At 54.3% G+C, this 18,164-nt stretch overlaps 1 protein-coding gene across 5 annotated transcripts in view; it reads right to left on the reverse strand.

Annotated features, from left to right (window-relative positions):
* Positions 1-326: 326 nt before the first annotated feature.
* The window catches only part of CA5A (carbonic anhydrase 5A), a 39,225-nt gene continuing 21,387 nt past the window's right edge, over positions 327-18,164 (reverse strand). For 2 of the 5 annotated variants that reach the window (XM_042231534.1, XM_027977721.2), the window contains 2 exons: positions 16,236-16,391; positions 13,474-13,734 (listed from right to left, as the gene is read on the reverse strand). In XM_042231534.1, the coding sequence (XP_042087468.1) occupies positions 13,591-13,734; positions 16,236-16,391 (300 nt within the window). In that variant the 3' untranslated portion in view covers positions 13,474-13,590. Of the gene's footprint in view, positions 2,773-11,438; positions 11,640-13,473; positions 13,735-14,333; positions 14,751-16,235; positions 16,392-18,164 lie in introns of those variants that run through there. The other 3 variants (XM_060397899.1, XM_042231532.1, XM_042231533.2) reach the window with 3 other exon arrangements.

The raw sequence follows: 18,164 nt of genomic DNA on the forward strand, positions 1-18,164 counted from the left end.
CTTCTTTCTATTTCTATGTTGTCCCTAAACTATCTACAGTGGAACATACTCTCTTTACATGGTGAATCTTGTTTAAGAGTTCGGTTTCAAATTCCCAACACTGAAAGAAAATTTAGTCACAAGCACAGAAGGAGCCTTGTAGTTCAGCCTTCCTTTCGAAACCCAGCTGCACCCTTCTCTCCTGCCCTGGTTTGCGATCTTCCTCAGGGAACACGTGAGCCTCTGTGAAGACGCCTTTCTGCCTGTCTGGCTTGGTCTCTGCCTATTTGTGGAGACGGACAATCTCTGAAATTTTTCATCTTGGGAAAGAAACAGTTGGAGAGAGCTGAATGGCCTGAAAAAATCTTTAATCAGCGGAAGTGGAGTCAACATCAAGTGGCATTCCAAGCAAAAGTCATCAGGAGGTGCGTTTCACTGGAAGCAAATCCTACTGTTTCTTTTTTTGGGGGATGGCGAGTGCTGTGCCATGTGGCTTGCAGATCTTAGTTTCCTGACCAGGGATCGAACCCAGGCCCCAGCAGTCAAAGCACCGAGTCTTAACCCCTGGACCACCAGAGAATTCCTAAAGCCTGCTGTTTCTATGGATACATACAACCCACAAAACAGACACTGAGAGCGAGTGACTTTCTGCGGCACCTACAGACCCTGCGCTCTGACAGGCAGGGCATCCCCAAGGTCTAAGAGTTGCCCGGGCCCCTGGGTTGCACTCAGGGCACTCCTGCTTCGACAGCTGGTCCAGGATTGCACTTCCTCGCATGTGCGGATGGGCTGGTGTCCCAGGCTCCAGGGGATGCTCTGGGGGCGGGGGTGAGGGGTCAGCCTGAGCCCTCCTTCCACATTTGCACCAGGGTCAGGGGAATAATGGTGCTTCTTTCTCATGTTGTTTCAAGTTTAAGTGAGACACTGCGTGTACAGCCTCTCAGGGAGCGGGAGAGTTAGCAGCCTCCCTCTCTGACTAGGTTGACCTATATCATCCCTCTGTCTCGCTGGAAGCGACCGCGGATGGTGGCAAGGAGGCAGAAGGCTGGGACGCGGGTAAATGGATGGGTCTTTGCTTGCTGTTACAGTCTCAGACTTCTTACCACTCAAGATTTGTGGTTGTAATTCCTCTGTAGAACCCAAGGGTGATGGCCTGAATATGCATACTCCTACTAGGGCCTGGATCGTTTTCTCAACTCACTCTTTTTCCTGGAAAAAAATGTACCCAATAAGCCCCTCACTGATGTGGAAGCCACCCTGCCTTGTGCGGCTGCCCTGCTATGTCTGTCCACAGTCGTATGGGACTCAGGCTTGTGTCCTTTTCATGTAGCAAGTGTCTTTTCCTCTTTAGGAAACTCGTTCTTAAAAGTCATGCTTTGGTGGTGCTCCTCTGTTAGTTTTTCCTGTCTGCACGTGTTCAGAACTTCAGTTCTGTTTCCCCAACACGTGTGTGGCATCTCCGTCACACTGACTGTTGAGCCCAAACCAGGACTTGAAGATCTTTTGTGTCATTTAATTATTGCATCAGCCATAGCTTGACCCCGATTGTGGCTGGAGGAACAAGACACTGGCTTATTATAAGACACTGAATGGTCAGCCAGGTTCAGACCCACTGTGGGCCTTTGATCGTAGCTGTGATGCTGTGACCTCCCACTCAGCCAACCAGGCCACCTGCCCTCCTGACTAGATTGATGGGTGTGACTTCTTCTGGCCACAAGTAGCTTTATTTTAGCTCTCCTGGGGGCTCCTGAAAGTTTCATTTCTCTCATTGGAAACCCCCCATTCTTGTGGAGGGAAGGCTTTGTGACTTTCCTCACACAGGCTTTCCAACGCCCTCCAGCTGCTCAGCAAGGTCACCCAATTTTCTGAAGTTCACAGGGTGGACATGGTGATTGTCTGTAATTCTGAATGGAACCAAGGCCTGGGGACTTCTGAGTAAAGGTAGAAGCAAAGCTGGGGACACTGAAGCTAGGTTTTCTATGGTGCTCTCCACTAAGTTAAAAAAAGAAAACATCAAGAGTTTGCCTGGCAGCCAGGCTCTAGGCTTGTGGCAGCCACTGTGGGGTCTGACTGATGTGCTCAGAAGGCTGGCCCTGCTCGTTGAGGGGTCTAGAGAAGCAATACTGTGGTGGCAAACAGGGCTTGAGGGTTCAGGACTAGCCATCAGTGAATCGATGGATGGATGGATAAATGCAGGCGGTCCATGCACGCAAGGGACTGTCCAGTTTAGCCATAAAAAGGAGTGAGGCACTGACCTACCATGATGTGGGTGAACTGTGAAAACCCTCCGCTCAGTGCAATGGCTGGATGCCTGGGAGTGTCTGGTATCATTTACATGAACTGACAAAGGATGTTGGGGCTGGAGAGATACCAAGTACGTTGGAGGTACCTGGGGCGGGAGAGGGGCGTGGGAGTGAATGGCAGCAAGTTTGTGGTGATGAAACTTCTTGGAACCAGATGATGGGGAAGTTTGCCCAACAGTGTGAACACCCTAAATGCCACCAAACTGTTCCCTTTAAAATGGTTAATGGTTAAATTCATATTATGTGTGTGTGGGGGTGTGTTTATGTTCTTAGTCCTGTCCAACTCTTTGAGACCCCAGGGACTGTAGCCCACAAGGCTCCTCTGTCTATGGGATCCTCTGGGCCACAATACTGAACTGGGTTGCCATTTCCTTCTCCAGGGGTTCTTCCCAACCCAGGGATCAAACCCATGTCTCTTGCGTCTTCTGCATTGCAAGCAGATTCTTTAACACTTTGCCACCTGGGAAGCCCATATTATGTGGATTTGTACCTAAAAAAAAACACACAAAAAACATGCAGGCGTACAGTCAGAAGCCCTGGGTTCAAACCCCAACTCTGCGTCTAATGGAGAGGCTAATGGAGCTTCGGGGTGGGGGGTGGGAAATGCAACTCCGTTTCCAGGATTCGGGGTCCCCATCCACGCAGGGTGCAGCATCACCTCTGGCTTCTGCAGGGTGGGTGAGGTAGCAGGGTGAAGCCCGCATGCCTGACAGAGCTGTGGCTGGTGGCCTGGTGTGAAGGTGAGACAGTGACCTTCCAGGGCCTGGAGACTGGCCGGCTAGGTGCCCCGATTCTGCCCTCGACCTGCTGGGCAGAGCTAAGCTGGTGTCAGAGGAGACATGCGGCCCACCCACGGCCACCCCGTGACGAGCTCTGGCCCCTGGTCAGGCCTGGCCACCCATCCGGGTCCTATCCCCACACATCTGGGTTTGCGATGCAGAGTCCCCCTCCCGGTCTTTGCTCCAGGCGCCTGGCTTGACCAGTAGAGGACTGGCCACTGGACTCTAGTCCGATTTCTTCACGCGGATAAAATGCAGTCTACACTTCTGCTCCCTTCCTGCCCCACCCTGGGGTGGGGGGCTCCTCTGGGATGTGCTGCTGCCCTGCCCACTGTTACAGTTGAAGAGTGTCCCCCACCCCAAACAGGGCGCTGCAGTCCTAACCCCAGAGCCTCAGAACCTGACCTCCTCTGGATGCAGGGCCACTGCAGGTAGAACTAGTTAGGAGGAGGTCATCTCAGAGAAAGGTGACCCCTAACCCCATACAACTGGAGTCCTCGTAAGAAACGGCCACGTGATGAAGGACATCAGGTGCTGGTGGAGGCAGAGGCTGGGCAGATGCGGCTACAAGTCAAGGCCACCAGTGACATGGGAGCCGGAAGAGGGAGGAAGGACCCTCCCCTTCAGGCTGCAGGGGGCTCGGCCCTGACGTCAGACTGCAAGCCTCCAGACCCCAAGAGGACAAACTTCAGGTGTTTAAAGCCTACAGGTTGTGGCACACGGTCTCAGTGGCCCCAAACCACTGTGAGGTGTTATAAAAGGTGGAGCTCCTCCACATGGGGCCCCCTTGGGTCTCGCTGTTTCGTTAGTCTGTGCAGGCATAGGGAAGGCCCACCCAGCTGGTGAACTGTGTCCCCCGCCAGCCTCTCTCTCAACACCAACACCAGCTCCATGGGCAGCCCAGCCTTTCCTGAGAGAGGGAGGGGACGGGGCCCAGAGCCGCAGCAGCTGGGGAAAGTGCCCTAGAGAACCAGCTTCTACCTGGAAGTAAGGAGAACAGGTGAGTCGCTGTCCTTCCGGGACCTCCACTAGGGTCCTGTAGACGCTGATGTGAGCCTGCAGGTCATCGGGACCCAGCATCCCCTCCCTCCTCGGACTGGCCACCTCGGGGACATCTGGAGTGAAGCGTGGAGGATGAGGTGGCTCACAGCGCTAAGCCAACTCCTCGTGGCCAGCTCGGGCAGGCAGGAAGGACTCCGGCATGATCTGTCCTGGCCTGTCTGTGATTCCATCCCGAGTGGACAAGGTGACGGGAAGTCCTCAGTTGTCTCTGTTGCTCACACCCATGTGACTGGACAGCTCCCTTGGGAGATCCCAGATGCCCCAGGATGAGACCCTCCTCCCTGCGTCCAATTGCCAAGCAGTCCATTTTGGGGGCATCACCCATGTCGCCCCAAAGCACTTGGGCTCCTGCGTGGCCCGTGGGGCTGCCCTGCTGGTTGAGAGCCTGAGACTCTTCCTCCACTCAGCGTATGCCCCTGCTTTAGGTTTTGCCCCTTTTAGGTTCTAGAAACTACGTGGGTAATGGAGAAACAAGATGGCTAAGGCTAAAAGCACAGCTCTTGAAACTTAAAATGACCACAAAGGGACTTCCCTGGTGGGCCAGTGGTTAAGACTCCATGTTTCCACTGCAGGGGACTGCATGCCACATGTGTGGCAGAAAGAAAGAAAGAAAATGAGCAAGAATTCCAGAGCTGCAGGGAGTGGGAGATTTGTAGCCTTGATCAGCTTTCTCCTTCACCTCCCAAGAGCCTCTCCACCTCGGCCTCCCAGTTCAGCTGAGGGCAACTCCATCCTCCAAGCTGTTTGCACCAAGGCCCTTGGCCTTATTCTTTTTTTTTTTTTAATGATATTTATTTATTTTAATTTTTGATTGTGCTTGATCTTAATTGCTTGCAGACTTCTCATTGCGGTGGCCTCTCTTGTTGGGGGCACGGACCGTAGCGTCCGCAGGGTTGGTAGTTGTGGTACATGGGCCTAGTTGCCCTGTGGCACGTGGGGTCTTCCCAGACCACGGATAGAACCCATGTCCCTTTCATCGGCAGACAGCTTCTCATCCACTGGACCATCAGGGAAGTCCCCTTGGCCTTATCTTTGATGCCCTGCTTTCTCTCACACCCCCAGCTGGTAGGGCTGGAGATCACGACACAAGTGTGTCCTGCACCTGGCACTTCTCACTCCCCCTTCGGGGGGCTTTCCACCTGGGGTTTGTCTGTCACCCCACGTCTCCCCTCTTTGAGAAGCTGGGTGAGACGTGTATGTGCCCCGTAGCTGTCCTCACGCCTCTCAGAGCAAAGCCCCCATCCCTGCGGGCTGTCTGGTCAGTCTCTGACCTCCTCTCCTGCCACTGTGACCCTCACACACTGCATCTTGGCCACGCTGGCCTCTGCTGTTCCTGAAATTTCCAGAACCATCCTGGTATCTGCACAGCCCACCCCGTCACCTCGTGCAAGTCTTTGCTCCGTTGTCAGCTTCTCAGTGAGACCCACCCTGACTGGGCACCGGGCTTCCTGCCCCATGGTGCTTTTCCCAGAGCCCCGGCCACCTGGCGCTTTGCCGCCGCCGGGCCCGCCCCACCCATCATCACTGGACCATCATCACTCCCCTGCTGATGCAGACACCATGGGGGCTGGGGTCTCGGCTCGGCATCTCGCCACCCACATTCCCAGTCTTGCCCACTAATGGGTACACGCGGCCGGGGGGTGTTCAATAAACAGTGGTGTCAGACTGGAGTGGCGCTGTGTGTCATTACAAACTATGGAACGAGGCAGAGACCATGGCAAGTGGGGCCTGAGTGTCAGGCCTGTTTCCGATGGTCACACTTTTGATTTGTGTTTGTGTGTTCAGGGAGCTAGCGCATCTGGAGGGTGGCCCCTGTCTGGATTTCCAGAGTTCAGTAAAAAGGATTAGATGGTTTCTTCTAATTTCTTTGCTTAAAAATAATTTCCCTATTTCAATTCCAGTAAAATAAAACAAACTCACTGACTGACAGAGGAAATTCTGACAGAATAATCTCAACACTGAAAAAATACACAGCTTTTATCTTCAATGTGGTGGTTAGTGAGTGTATCTTAAGGACGGCGGAAACAGAAGACCTTTCTTTCCTGTTGACGCACGTTTGAACTTTTCCACAGACGCGGGAGCTGGGCCTTTCTACTGCAGAACCCCCAAGGTGTGACCCAACCTGTGGGTCAGGGAACCTGAGCCGGGCTGTCTCTCACGATGAAACTGCCCCAGACTGAGCCCGCACCCCCAACGCTGTGCTGAGCAGGGCCGGGGTCCAGGCTGCTCTTGTGATCCTATCGCTTCTGGAGGGACCTGTGCTCTTTGTCCCCACGGTTTTCAGAGCTGCTCACTTGGGCTACCTGGCCCTTCCTCCCAGCTCCATCACAGAGGCTGAGGCGACAGCGCCACGCACGCCAGGGCAGGAACGGCAGGGTGGAGCAGTAGAGGCAGATTTCGGGGGCTTGAAGTTCAATTCTGCATTTCAGAAACCTCTGGGAGGATGTTGCTAATTCCTCTACACGATGCTACCTGTTGTGAGGGCCGAGCAGTGTGGCTGCTCCCTGCCTCTCCATGGTGAACCAGGCACGCTCTACACCTGCCCCACACCTGCCCCACACCTGCCCCATGTCTGTCCCATGTCTGCCCACACCTGCCCCACACCTGCCCCAAACCTGTGCTGTATCTGCCCACTCCTGCCCCATGTCTGCCCCACACCTGTGCCGTATCTGCCCACACCTGCCCCACACTTGCCCCACGCCTGCCCCATGTCTGCCCCACACCTGTCCCACGTCTGCTCTATGCCTGCCCCACACCTGCCCCAAACCTGTGCCGTATCTGCCCACACCTGTCCCACGTCTGCCCCACACCTGCCCCACGCCTGCCCCAAACCTGTGCCGTATCTGCCCACACCTGTCCCACGTCTGCCCCACACCTGCCCCGCGCCTGCCCCAAACCTGTGCCGTATCTGCCCACTCCTGCCCTATGTCTGCCCCACACCTGCCCCACGCCTGCCCCACACCTGCCCCACGCCTGTGCCATATCTGCCCCACGTCTGCCCACACCTGCCCCACGTCTGCCTTACGCCTGCCCCACTCCTGCCCCATCCCTGCCCCATGCCTGCCCCACTCCTGCCCCATCCCTGCCCCACTCCTGCCCCACGCCTGCCCCACGCCTGCCCCACGCCTGCTTCATGAAGATTCCACACCTCCTTCCCACCTGCTGCACTTTGCTTGCTTTCTCTGGACTTCTCAAGTTATAAGCACCAGATCCCCTGACTGGAGGTGAATTTCTGGTGATCTGAAACATCTAATACCTTACTTTCTTCCACCTACTCAGCTAACATGCCATGACAGCTGACTTTGGAAGGACAAAACTTTTGTCCGAGGACCCAAGGCCTGTGGGCGAATTGTAAGCCCCCGAGAACGTGTGATGCAGGTGAAGCGCGCACGGGTGGGAGGCCCCCGGCACTGAGGGCTGGGTGATGGAGGAGAGCATCACAGGAGGGGAGCCTGGGCATGCAGAAAAGTTCAGGCGCGGAGCTGGAGGGCTAGGGCGCTCCCAGGAGGGGGCAGCAGTCCAGGGTCGGGGCAGCGGGCACAGCTGACGGGGTGGCCGGCAGCACCTGGAGCCAGAGCACCTCGGGCAGTGTCCGCCCAGCGGGTATTCACTCAGCCCTCAGAGCAGGCAAGCAAGACGACCGCCTTCGGGAAAACAGCTGGGAACGAGGTGCCAGTGTGAGAACAGCGAGGGTACCAGGGCGCGGCTAGGGTGAGGAGGCAGGGACGCCGTGCTCCGGGCAAGGCTGCGGAGGAGAAGGGACTGACTGATGCCCAGGCCCACGGATGGGGCACAGCAACCCCAGCTGGGTGGGGCTGTAGCCCAGACCCGCGGGGAATGGAGCTCGTGCTTCCTCCTAAGTTTAGCAGAAGCCGTGGTCCTGAACATGGAAGCAGGAGAGATGGCCAAGTTGCTGTTTCCCGCCCAAGTCTCTGCCAAGAGAAGAGCGGGTGGTTGGGGGAGATGCTGGACATGGCAAAGCCAGAGGGCTGGCGACATAATGCTGTCTGGAGACGGGGTGGCTGGGGCGTAGTGCGGACATGGAGAATGGAGGATGGGAGGCTCGGCAGGGAGGGCTGTACCATCAGGACCCACGGATGCCTGGCACACGGGAGGAAGGGACGGGGGTCCCGAGGGACCCTCCAGGCTGGCCCTAGTGCTGGGTGGGCGGAGGGATGAGCCCCACAGAGGAGGAGCCTCACTCTTGCTGGTGTGCAGGGGGCACACCAGGCGCGGTCGGGAGCTCTGGGGAGCAGGTGACCCAGAAGAGGAGGAGGAGCCGACACCAGGCAGGTGGGAGTGGGGCCTCCAGGGATGCTGAGGGGGGTGCTGCGTGGGAAGGGTCTGGACTCCCGGTTGGCACAGAATGGACAACGGAGTGGGTGTGGGCAGGGTCCACATCTGTACTTTGACAAAACGAGAAAATAACATGAAAGTAAAGTGGGGAAGCTTTGAAGTTAAAGGCTGGCCCTGAATTCCAGGGCACAAAGCTCAGCCACAGTCACCTCACAGCGAGCAGGTCCCGCAGACCCGCTGGCCTCGGCCCCGCATCTGGCCGCCATTCAGAACGGGGAGTGGCAGGACCTGTGTTTGTTTTCTGTACCGTGGCTTTGAGGGCTGAGACAGACATCCTTCCTCCCCCGTGTTTGTGGTTTCGCTCAATGCGTCCGGGCTCTGTGTGGTACCCAGGAGAATCTCAGAGTCCCAGGGCTAATGCCAGATTTAAAATAACCTACAAAGCAGAACACCTACCGGGAGACTAAGACTTCTGTGCGCAGAGGAAGGCCCAGCGTGGACATGAAAGAGGAGACGAAAGCGCCCATCTGCTCTCGGGGCTCTTGCTGGGACAGGATGTCACCAAGGGGTGGGCGTTGTCCAGCTCAGGGCCCCGTGGTCCTTTCTGCTCCAGCAAGGCCCCTCTGGACACCAGCCTTTCTCTGTCTTGAAGTCTCCGTGGGAACGGATGGCCTGTGGACTGTTGACACACAGCTGCTATCAACCGCAGCTCCCAACCCGAAGACCCCCTCCAATTACTGTGCTGCCTCCCACCATCCTGAGAACCCCACCCTCATAAACTGCAGGCTGCCTGAATACATGCCTTTGGGTCGGCGTTTCCATCACAGCAAAACCGCAGGTCATTATACAATGAGACTGTTAAGTTCAGGGCTTCGGGTTTCTTCCGTGAGGCTGTATCTCGCCTTCGGTCGCACACATCATAGAGACAGGAGTGGAAGGCTGTGCCTGGCCCGACAGCGGCCTGCAATCCAGATAGGCTTCCTGCCGGTTCCATCGCCTCCTGCCTCCAACATTCCCAGCGAGCCCAGCTTCCCCTTTAAAACCCGTTGTGGGGGGACCCCACAGAACTTTCACAGAGCTTCTTGTAACAAATGGAAGTGGGCTGACCTTATCCCAGCCCACCCAACCCAGTTGCTTGGGCAGCTTTTTGAAAACATCATTCCTCAGACCCTGGGAACCACAAGCACCAGGGGTCAGGCCCGCACCCCCATGTGGTTCTGACACGCAGCGGGGACGAGGATGGCTGAACATCATGAGAACCCTAGCCCAGGCCCGGCCGGGAAGGCGGCCCGGCTGCGTCACTGTCACGGGTGCTGATAGCCCTGTTGTTGGACAAACGCCTTTGAATTATCAATTATAACTGAGTGGGGACGTCGGCTCAGAGGCTGGACAGAAACATGTCCTTTTTGATCTTGTTTCTTTCTCAGCATCTGTTTTGACTCTTCAAGCCAATCTGCTTTCACCAGCATCACCACTCAACTCGATCCTTGTAAGGCCACGTTTGCTTTAAACCATCTTATCTGAGAACAGTTACCTGTGTCCTTCAGTAAACAGAGGCCACCTTTCCTGGTGGCGCTGGGTACCTGGTGGCAGTGACTCTGTGATGCCTGCGTAGCTGAGGAAGGATGTGAACAGAGGGCTGACTGCTCAGTTGCCACTGAGTGACCAATGTCCCTGATCCATCCTTCTGCAGTCCCTGCACCCCAGCCCACATCCCAGCACTTCTGACCCTGCCCTGCGCCACCACCTGCTCCTGAAAGAGCCTCGGAAACCTCAGCTGCCGAGGGGACAGCACAGTGTTTCCTGTAAATGGGATGCAACATACAAATGCACAAACCTGTTCACATCAAGTCCAGCATGCTGGCCGCTGGCCTCTCACATGTGATGTTTCAATTCTCATTGATTAAATGTATGTACAATTAAAATTCAGTCCCTTGGGACTTCCCTGGTGGTACAGTGGTTAAGAATTTGCCTGCCAATGCAGAGAAACAAGGGTTCGATCCCTGGCCTGGGAAGATCCCACATGCTATGGGGCAACTAAGCCCATGAGCCACAACTACTGAGCCTGCGCTCTGGAGTCCGAGAGCCACGCCGAGAGAAGCCACCACAAGGAGAAGGCTGAATGCTGCAACTAGAGAGCAGCCCCGTTTACAGCAACTAGAGAAAAGCCCAAACACAGCAACGAAGACCCAGCACAGCCAAAAAGAATCAGTCCGCAACCACACAGAACACATTCTAAGCACTAAGTGGCTACTTGTATCCAAGGGTTTCCCTGGAGGATGGTAGAGCTCTGAAACACTGCACAATCAGAGAGCGTGTCCACATTTTGGTCCCATGACCTGTGGACGTGTGGCCTTAACCAGCAGAGGGACTCCATGGGTATGACTGAGCTAAGCATCTCCAGGCGGGAATGATCCTGGCATCTGGATGGGTCCAGTGTCCCCACAGGGCCCTTACAAGAGGCGGGCAGGAGGGCCCTGATCTGTGGAACTTGTTCTGGCGACCATAGGAAACTCTCCTGATGGGCTAGAGACTCAAGAATGGCTACAGTTTCCCAAAAGACAAGAAACAATTTGGAGTCCAAACCAAACTTTAAAATATCCCCTTCCCTGCTAGATACCGTAGGTCTGCAGCCTTGGAGTCACCCAACACCCAATGCTCGGCACCAGCCAAGGCAGCTGCACTCAAGCCTGTCACCAATGCACCCAAACTGTCCTGTTTTGTGCTGAAAAGTGACCGTGTCCCACATAAACTGGCGGTAAGCTTGCTGCGCTGCCTTTGCTCGGCACTGACATTTGATGGGCGCTGACGAGCAGCTGCACTTTTTCAGGAAAAATGTGTATAAGGAAGTTCAGGATTGTTTTCTCTGTAGTGGGTGCCAGAACATGGAATAGCCCACGGCCAGACTATAAATTGTTGACACTGTAGGAAGTTCTGTGATTGGGGAAAAAACCCTGAACCTCCGCCAAAACAAACCACATCCATAATACAGGTTCTCCTTGATCTTAGAGGCTATTCATGGACTGTGATGAGTCTATTTATTCTTTATCTGCCCAGATGAAACGGAGGGTATCACTGCACCTTGCTAGGTGGATGAATGTTTGCCTTCTTGTCTGGGCTGTTCTTCAGTGTTCACCTGAGAGTCAGGTAAAGCTGGAAGATGACACGATGAAGTTTTTTTGTGGAGTTTCATCTCTACCAGAGGGGAATGTGTGCGATGCTACAAAAAATAAAAATACCATTATCAGCTAGGATATTCAGTTCAGTTCAGCCGCTCAGTCGTGCTAGGATATTATTCAGGCTTAAAAAGGGAGGAAATTCCCACACCTGCCACCATATGATGAATCTTGAAGACATGATGCTCAGTGAAATAAGACACAAAAAGACAAACATTGCATGATTCCATTTATCTTTGGCTCATATAGCAGTCAAATTCTTATCAACAGGGGACTTCCCTGGTGCTCCAGTGGCTCTGCTGCCAGTGCAGGGGGCCCGGGTTCGAACCCTGGGCAGGGAACTAGACCCCATACGCCACAGCTAAGAGTTCCCAGGCTGCAACCAAAGGTCCCGTGTGCCACAACCAGGACCTGGCGCAGGCAGATACATTAGTAAATTAGTAAATAAATTAAGAAGGTGAGAAAGTTCTGGAGGCCGACCGCAGTGATGGCTGCACAACTGTGAACGCACCAGCCCACCGAGCTGTGCGCTAAAGGGTGGTTAGGATGGTAACATTATGCTATGTGGATTTTACCACAGTTAAAAAAAAAAACCCACAGTGAAAAATCACAACACACCCCGCAGAACGGCCACAATTGAATGGCGACACGTCCCAAGCAGACACTTTGTCAAACTCCTTTTGGCTTTGAAGATGGGTGAGGGGCTGCCAGCCAAGGAAGCAGAGGCCTCTGGAAGCTGGAAAACGGCGGAGGTGGCTAGAGACTCTGGAGCAGCCAGCCCTACCTTCAGCTGGGCTTCTGGCCTCCAGACTCTGACTCAGTACGTTTCCGTTGTTGCAGGTTTTAAGCCCCCCCCCCCGCCCCGCCCCGCCCGCCAGCGCACTTTGTGACCCTAATGGGCTGAATTGCGTCCCCTGCATTCACATGTTGAGGCCCTAAGTCCTCGCCCTTCCAGACCGCCAGCCCTTGGCAACACAGAGCCCGGGACTAACGTCCCTCCTTCCCAATTCCAAGTTCCTGGTGTGTCGGTGTCCTGGGGCTGCTGTGACTCATGATGTGGCTGGGGACAAACAAGCTGTGGGTGTGGGGTACTTAAGGGGTTTCTAGGAGGTACTTAAGCTTAAGTGAGGTCCTACAGGTGGGGTCCTAACCTGGTAAGGTTGGTGGCCTTATAAGAAGGGGAAGAAGGATTTCCCTGGTGGTCCAGCAGTTAAGACTCCACGCTCCCAATTCAAGGGGCCTGGGTTCGATCCCCAGTCAGGGAACTAGATCCCACATGCCATAACTAAGGGTTCACACGCCACAACCAAAGATCCTGAGTGCCACAACTAAGACCTGGCACAGCCAAATAAATAAACAAAGAAAATAAATATTTAAAAAAGAATAAGGGGAAGAGAGAGAATTCTCTTGGTGTGCATACACCAAAAAAAACCCACCCAAGGACACAACAAGAAGCCAAGAGAGACCCTTTTAGAACCCAGCCAAGCTGGCACTTGACCTTGGACTTCCAGTCTCAGCACTGTGGGAAGAAAGGCAGGCCCTGCTGGGTACCCCGCACCCACAGCGTGTTGGTCACTGGTTGCATCATCGGTCAGCCCAGGACACTGGCACACTAGGAACTTGGAATTGGGAAGGAAGGACATCAGTCCCGGGCTCTGTGTTGCCAAGTGCTGGCTGTCTGGAAAGAAGACACTGTGGACCTAAGAGAGGGCAGGGTGTATGACCTCGGTCAGTGGGGCTGGCAGAGCCCCTGAGGCCTGGGCACTGCTGAGAGTCCTCTGAGAGATCCCATGTCCCAGACTTCCATTCCCTGGGATGCTCAAGCTTCTTTGAAGCCATTTTTTCCCTTGCAACTGCCAAGTACCTTGATGGAAATCATAACCTTTTGCTTTCTTTTTAATTTCAAAGGTTACACACGATGGGACCATGAAGCCCAGGAAACAATACTTTCTCTTGTTAAAGTCAGTTCTACCTGTTAGCGTGGACAGAGTGAATTTAGAGTCTTGCTCCCTCGTGAGTGGCCTGGAAGGAGGAACGGACCTTCCGGTTCATCAGGGGCTGGAGTGGGCGGTAGTTGTTTACCATCGCCTTCTCTTCTTCACCAGGCACAGAAAACAGAAGCGAGCGAAACGCGGCCAGCTGGAAGGGAGGGTGTCGATGTAAAGTGGGGGCAGGCACGGGGTGAACCGGCCCCTGTGCCTGTCCCGTCTGGTGCAGGGCCCTCCCAGTCTGAGTTGGGGACGGCCCTGTATGATGAAAACAACACGGCAGAACAGCAATGTCCTTTCAGGCTCTTTCCTGCCATCCAGCGGGTGCTCATATTGCCTCTACAGCCGCCCAACCCCACCCTGCATTTTTATGTGATACTCACCACCCTGCCTTGAAACTATCGACTGAGGTTGCTATTCTCCTGCTGGGCAGCGGCGTGCAGAGACTATGACCACTGCGCTGTGTCGCCTCCCCCCGCCCCCCACTTGCCCACCCTCTCCGTTGTAACATCTGACTCCTAATGGGTGTTTACCACACATCTGCTGAGTAACAGAGGGCTGTTGGTGAGGGTGGCCAGTTTCAACCACGTCTGTAACAGTTCTATTCTGTGGGAAGGTTGGTGATCTCACCTTTAATCTTTCAAAGCAAATAGCATCACCTCAGGAAGCCTGGTATGCTGCAGTCCATGGGGTCACAAAGAGTTGGACACAACTAAGCAACTGAACACACACACAACAGCATCTTCTCAAGGTTTTTTTTTTTTTAAATTTGGCTTCACTGGGTCTTGGCTGCGGCCTGCTGGATCTTTGATCTTTGTTGCGGCATGCAGGATCTTTAGTTGTAGCGTGTGGGATTGAGTTCCCTGAACAGGGATTGAACCCTGACGCCCTGCATTGGGAGTGTGGAGTCTCGGTCACTGGACCACCAGGGAAGTCCCATCTCATGACTTTTAAATAAGAGGATGTTTTACAGAAGCAAAAGGCTGGAAGGACATCCAAGTGCTCATCGAGAGCCCTCAGGAAGTGCATAGCTGAAACCAAGGTGGTGAATGCTGCTGTGATCGATTATAAATGTCTGTCCCGGGCAGAGGCTGGGCAGAGGAGCATGTCTGTTGCACAGTTGTCATCTCGGAACTCTGCTCTGGATAGACAGACTTTCTCCAGATTCTGGACATTCCCGGAGAAAAAGATACTTCAACTTAAAAAAAGTATATGAGTAATATCTACTGCTTCAGACTGTAAAGAACTCGCCTGCCAGTGCAGGAGACCAGAGTTTGATCCCAGGGTTGGGAAGATCCCCATGGAGGAGGGAATGGGTACCCACTCCAGTATTTTTGCCTGGAAAATTTTATGGAGAGCTTGGTGGGCTACAGTCCATGGGGTCACAAAGAGTCAGACATGACTGAGCAACTAACACACACACACATATACCCAGACACACAATATTTAATACAGGAAGAGAAAGAAAATAAGAACCACGGCAGACCTGTGACCCTGGGATAACCAGGGTTAGCTTTTTGGTGCACCTCTGTGTGACAGCTTAGGGCATCACTCAGCAAGTAGGTACTCGCCTCCTCCCTGCCCCTCTGGCCTTGGCCTGGCCATCATAACTTGCTTTCATCAACAGGATAGGAGCAGTTGTGACGCAAGCAGAGGCCATAAATGTGCCTGTGTGAGCTGGCCTTTCTTTTCATTGCTATCTTGTGCCATGAGAAGCAGCCCTGGGTGGCCACTGGTCTAAGAACCGTGAGAGACACGGCCTGACCCAACGCCCAACTTCAGCTAAAACAGTGTCCTAGGTCCCAAATATCTGTGAGTAGGGAAAAATAAATGCTGTTTAAGCTGTTGAGATTGGGGGTGGTTTGTTACATGGCATTTTGCAGCAATAGCTGACTGATCCGACCCCTCTGGAATTTTCTCTGGCCGTTTATATTCTATAACTTCTTATCACAATGTGAGTTCTTACTGTTCTATCAGCCAAAGAAGTGGGACAGACCCTTATCCTCCTCTTTTCCTGCAGTGACCCTACTTCTTTCACAGCTCTCCAGCACTCATCTATGACACCCCTTTATTGCCTAATTTACTCATCTGCAAATACCCACAGAGGTCCCTGAATGAGCAAGGACTCATGTCCCAATGATAATATCACTTCTGTTCTGTAAAGCTGCTTTACCCCAGTGGAGACCAAGGAGCAGGTGCCGGCCTTGCCCCAGCGACTATCATCCGGGAAGCCCGCCACACCTGAGGCTGACCACTATGATTAGAAGGTGCTCAGCGCAACTGTCTGTCCCCGCCTCTGTTCCCCTTCGTCCACCGCCCTCTGCCCCCTTCTCATCTCTCTGTCTATTTCCCTTCGTCTCTGTCTCTCTTTCTCTCTCCTCTGTCTGTCTCTCGCCCTTCTCTGTCTCTGTCTCTATCTCCATCTCCCTCTCACACACCAGTATCTCTAGGTCAGGAGAAGAGCTGCAATACTGGGAACTTCTGTTCAACCCCCCGAGCTCCTATTTCAACTGGAAATTGTTTTTGTGAAGGAACATCAAAAATGCACCAAAGCATGAAACCCCACAATGCTCGCTCACACTGTCTCGGTGAAACTGCCCAAACAGAGGGATCCCCATGAAGCCCCACGCGCCGGATACAGGTGCCACTCACCTGGTCCTGAGCCACCTCGATGGGCTTCTTGTGGATGATCCAGGTGACCGACTCGCACAGTGGCGGCGTGGTCAGGGAGCCTGGGTACGTCCAGTAGTCCCGGCAGGCAGGCAGCAGGCAGGAGGGCTGGAAGGGGCCCAGGGCTGCTCGCGCGTCCTGGGGGAGGAGACCGTGCGCTGTCAGGTGGGTGGAGGAGGCCAGAAAGGGGGCACCGCGCTAGGCTTCATCTCAGTGACTGGCCTGGAGCAGAGCGCATCCCTGGGATAAAGGCCATGGCCGCGGCGCCACATTTGGAAACTGTAACAAGAGGACATGGCCTTCCGCATTGAGCAGGGTTGTCCACGCAGGTTTGCCTGTTTTCTTTTAAAGCTACTCATGTTTCCTACACCTTGGCTGTGAAAACATCACAGTCTTCAAGGCTGATGTCAAATAACATGCACAACACAAAATGTGCCATTTTAGCCATTTAAAACACACAGTTCAGCAGGGTTAAGTACCTTCACCTTGCTGTGCAACCATCACACCATCACCTGTGGAAGGTTTTCAGCATTTCAGACTGAAACTCTGTCCCCACCATACACTAGCTCTCCTCCCCTCTCCAGCTCTCCTCCCCTCCCCCAGCTCTCCTCCCCTCCCCCAGCTCTCCTCCCCTCTCCAGCTCTCCTCCCCTCCCCCAGCTCTCCTCCCCTCCCCCAGCTCTCCTCCCCTCCCCCAGCTCTCCTCCCCTCCCCCAGCTCTCCTCCCCTCTCCAGCTCTCCTCCCCTCCCCCAGCTCTCCTCCCCTCCCCCAGCTCTCCTCCCCCAGCTCTCCTCCCCCAGCTCTCCTCCCCCAGCTCTCCTCCCCCTCCCCCAGCTCTCCTCCCCTCTCCAGCTCTCCTCTCCTCCCCCAGCTCTCCTCCCCTCCCCCAGCTCTCCTCCCCTCCCCCAGCTCTCCTCCCCTCCCCCAGCTCTCCTCCCCTCCCCAGCTCTCCTCCCCTCCCCAGCTCTCCTCCCCTCCCCCAGCTCTCCTCCCCTCCCCCAGCTCTCCTCCCCTCTCCAGCTCTCCTCTCCTCCCCCAGCCCCTTGCACTCATCATCTACTTTCTGTCTCTATGAATGTGACTCCTCTAGGGATCTCGTATAGATGGAATAATATGGGATTTGTCCTTTCGTTATTGGCTTATCTTACTCATCACAGTGTCCTCTAGGACCATCTGTGTTGAGGCCTGTGTCAGAATCCCCCCTCCTCTTAAAAATATTTGTTTATTTTTTAATTTAACTGCACCAGATGCTGGATCTTTAGTTGTGGCATGCAAATTCTTTGTTGTAGCATGCGGGATCCAGTTCCCCGACCAGGGATCAAACTTGGGCCCCCTGCTTTGGGAGCTTGAAGTCCTAACTCCCGGACCACCAGGGAAGTCCCAGAATTTCCCACTTTTTACTGCCAAGTAATATTCCACTGTGCCGATGGACCATGTTCTGTGTGTCCATCATCACTAACTGACACTCGGGGTGCTTCCACATCTGTGCTGTTAATAAAGCTGCTATAAACACAAGTGTGCAAATATCTCTTCAAGTCCCTGCTTTTAATGACTCGAGGATATACCAGAAGTAGAAATGTGGGACCCCATGGTAACTCCATGTTTAGATTTTTCAGGGACCACTAGACTGTTTTCTGTAGTGGCTACACCAGAAAATATCACACTTTTGAGACCGCTGATCCTCTCTTTAAAGCAGCCCTCCCTGACGACAGTCATGCAATCACACATGTGCAGGAGGCCACGCTGCTCTGGCCGGATTCCCTGATGCGTATCAGGATTTTCCTTCTCTTCACGGTGGCGGTGGGGGGCTTTGATGGACCAGGACAGCCTAGTGCTCCAGGCTGCTCTGTCAGCTCATACCATGCTTGGGAGCCCCGTGTTCAGAATTCACATTGGCTTGCTTTCCATGCT

Source organism: Ovis aries, chromosome 14 (genome assembly GCF_016772045.2).
Source record: "Ovis aries strain OAR_USU_Benz2616 breed Rambouillet chromosome 14, ARS-UI_Ramb_v3.0, whole genome shotgun sequence".
In the NCBI taxonomy this organism is placed as follows: Eukaryota; Metazoa; Chordata; class Mammalia; order Artiodactyla; family Bovidae; genus Ovis; species Ovis aries.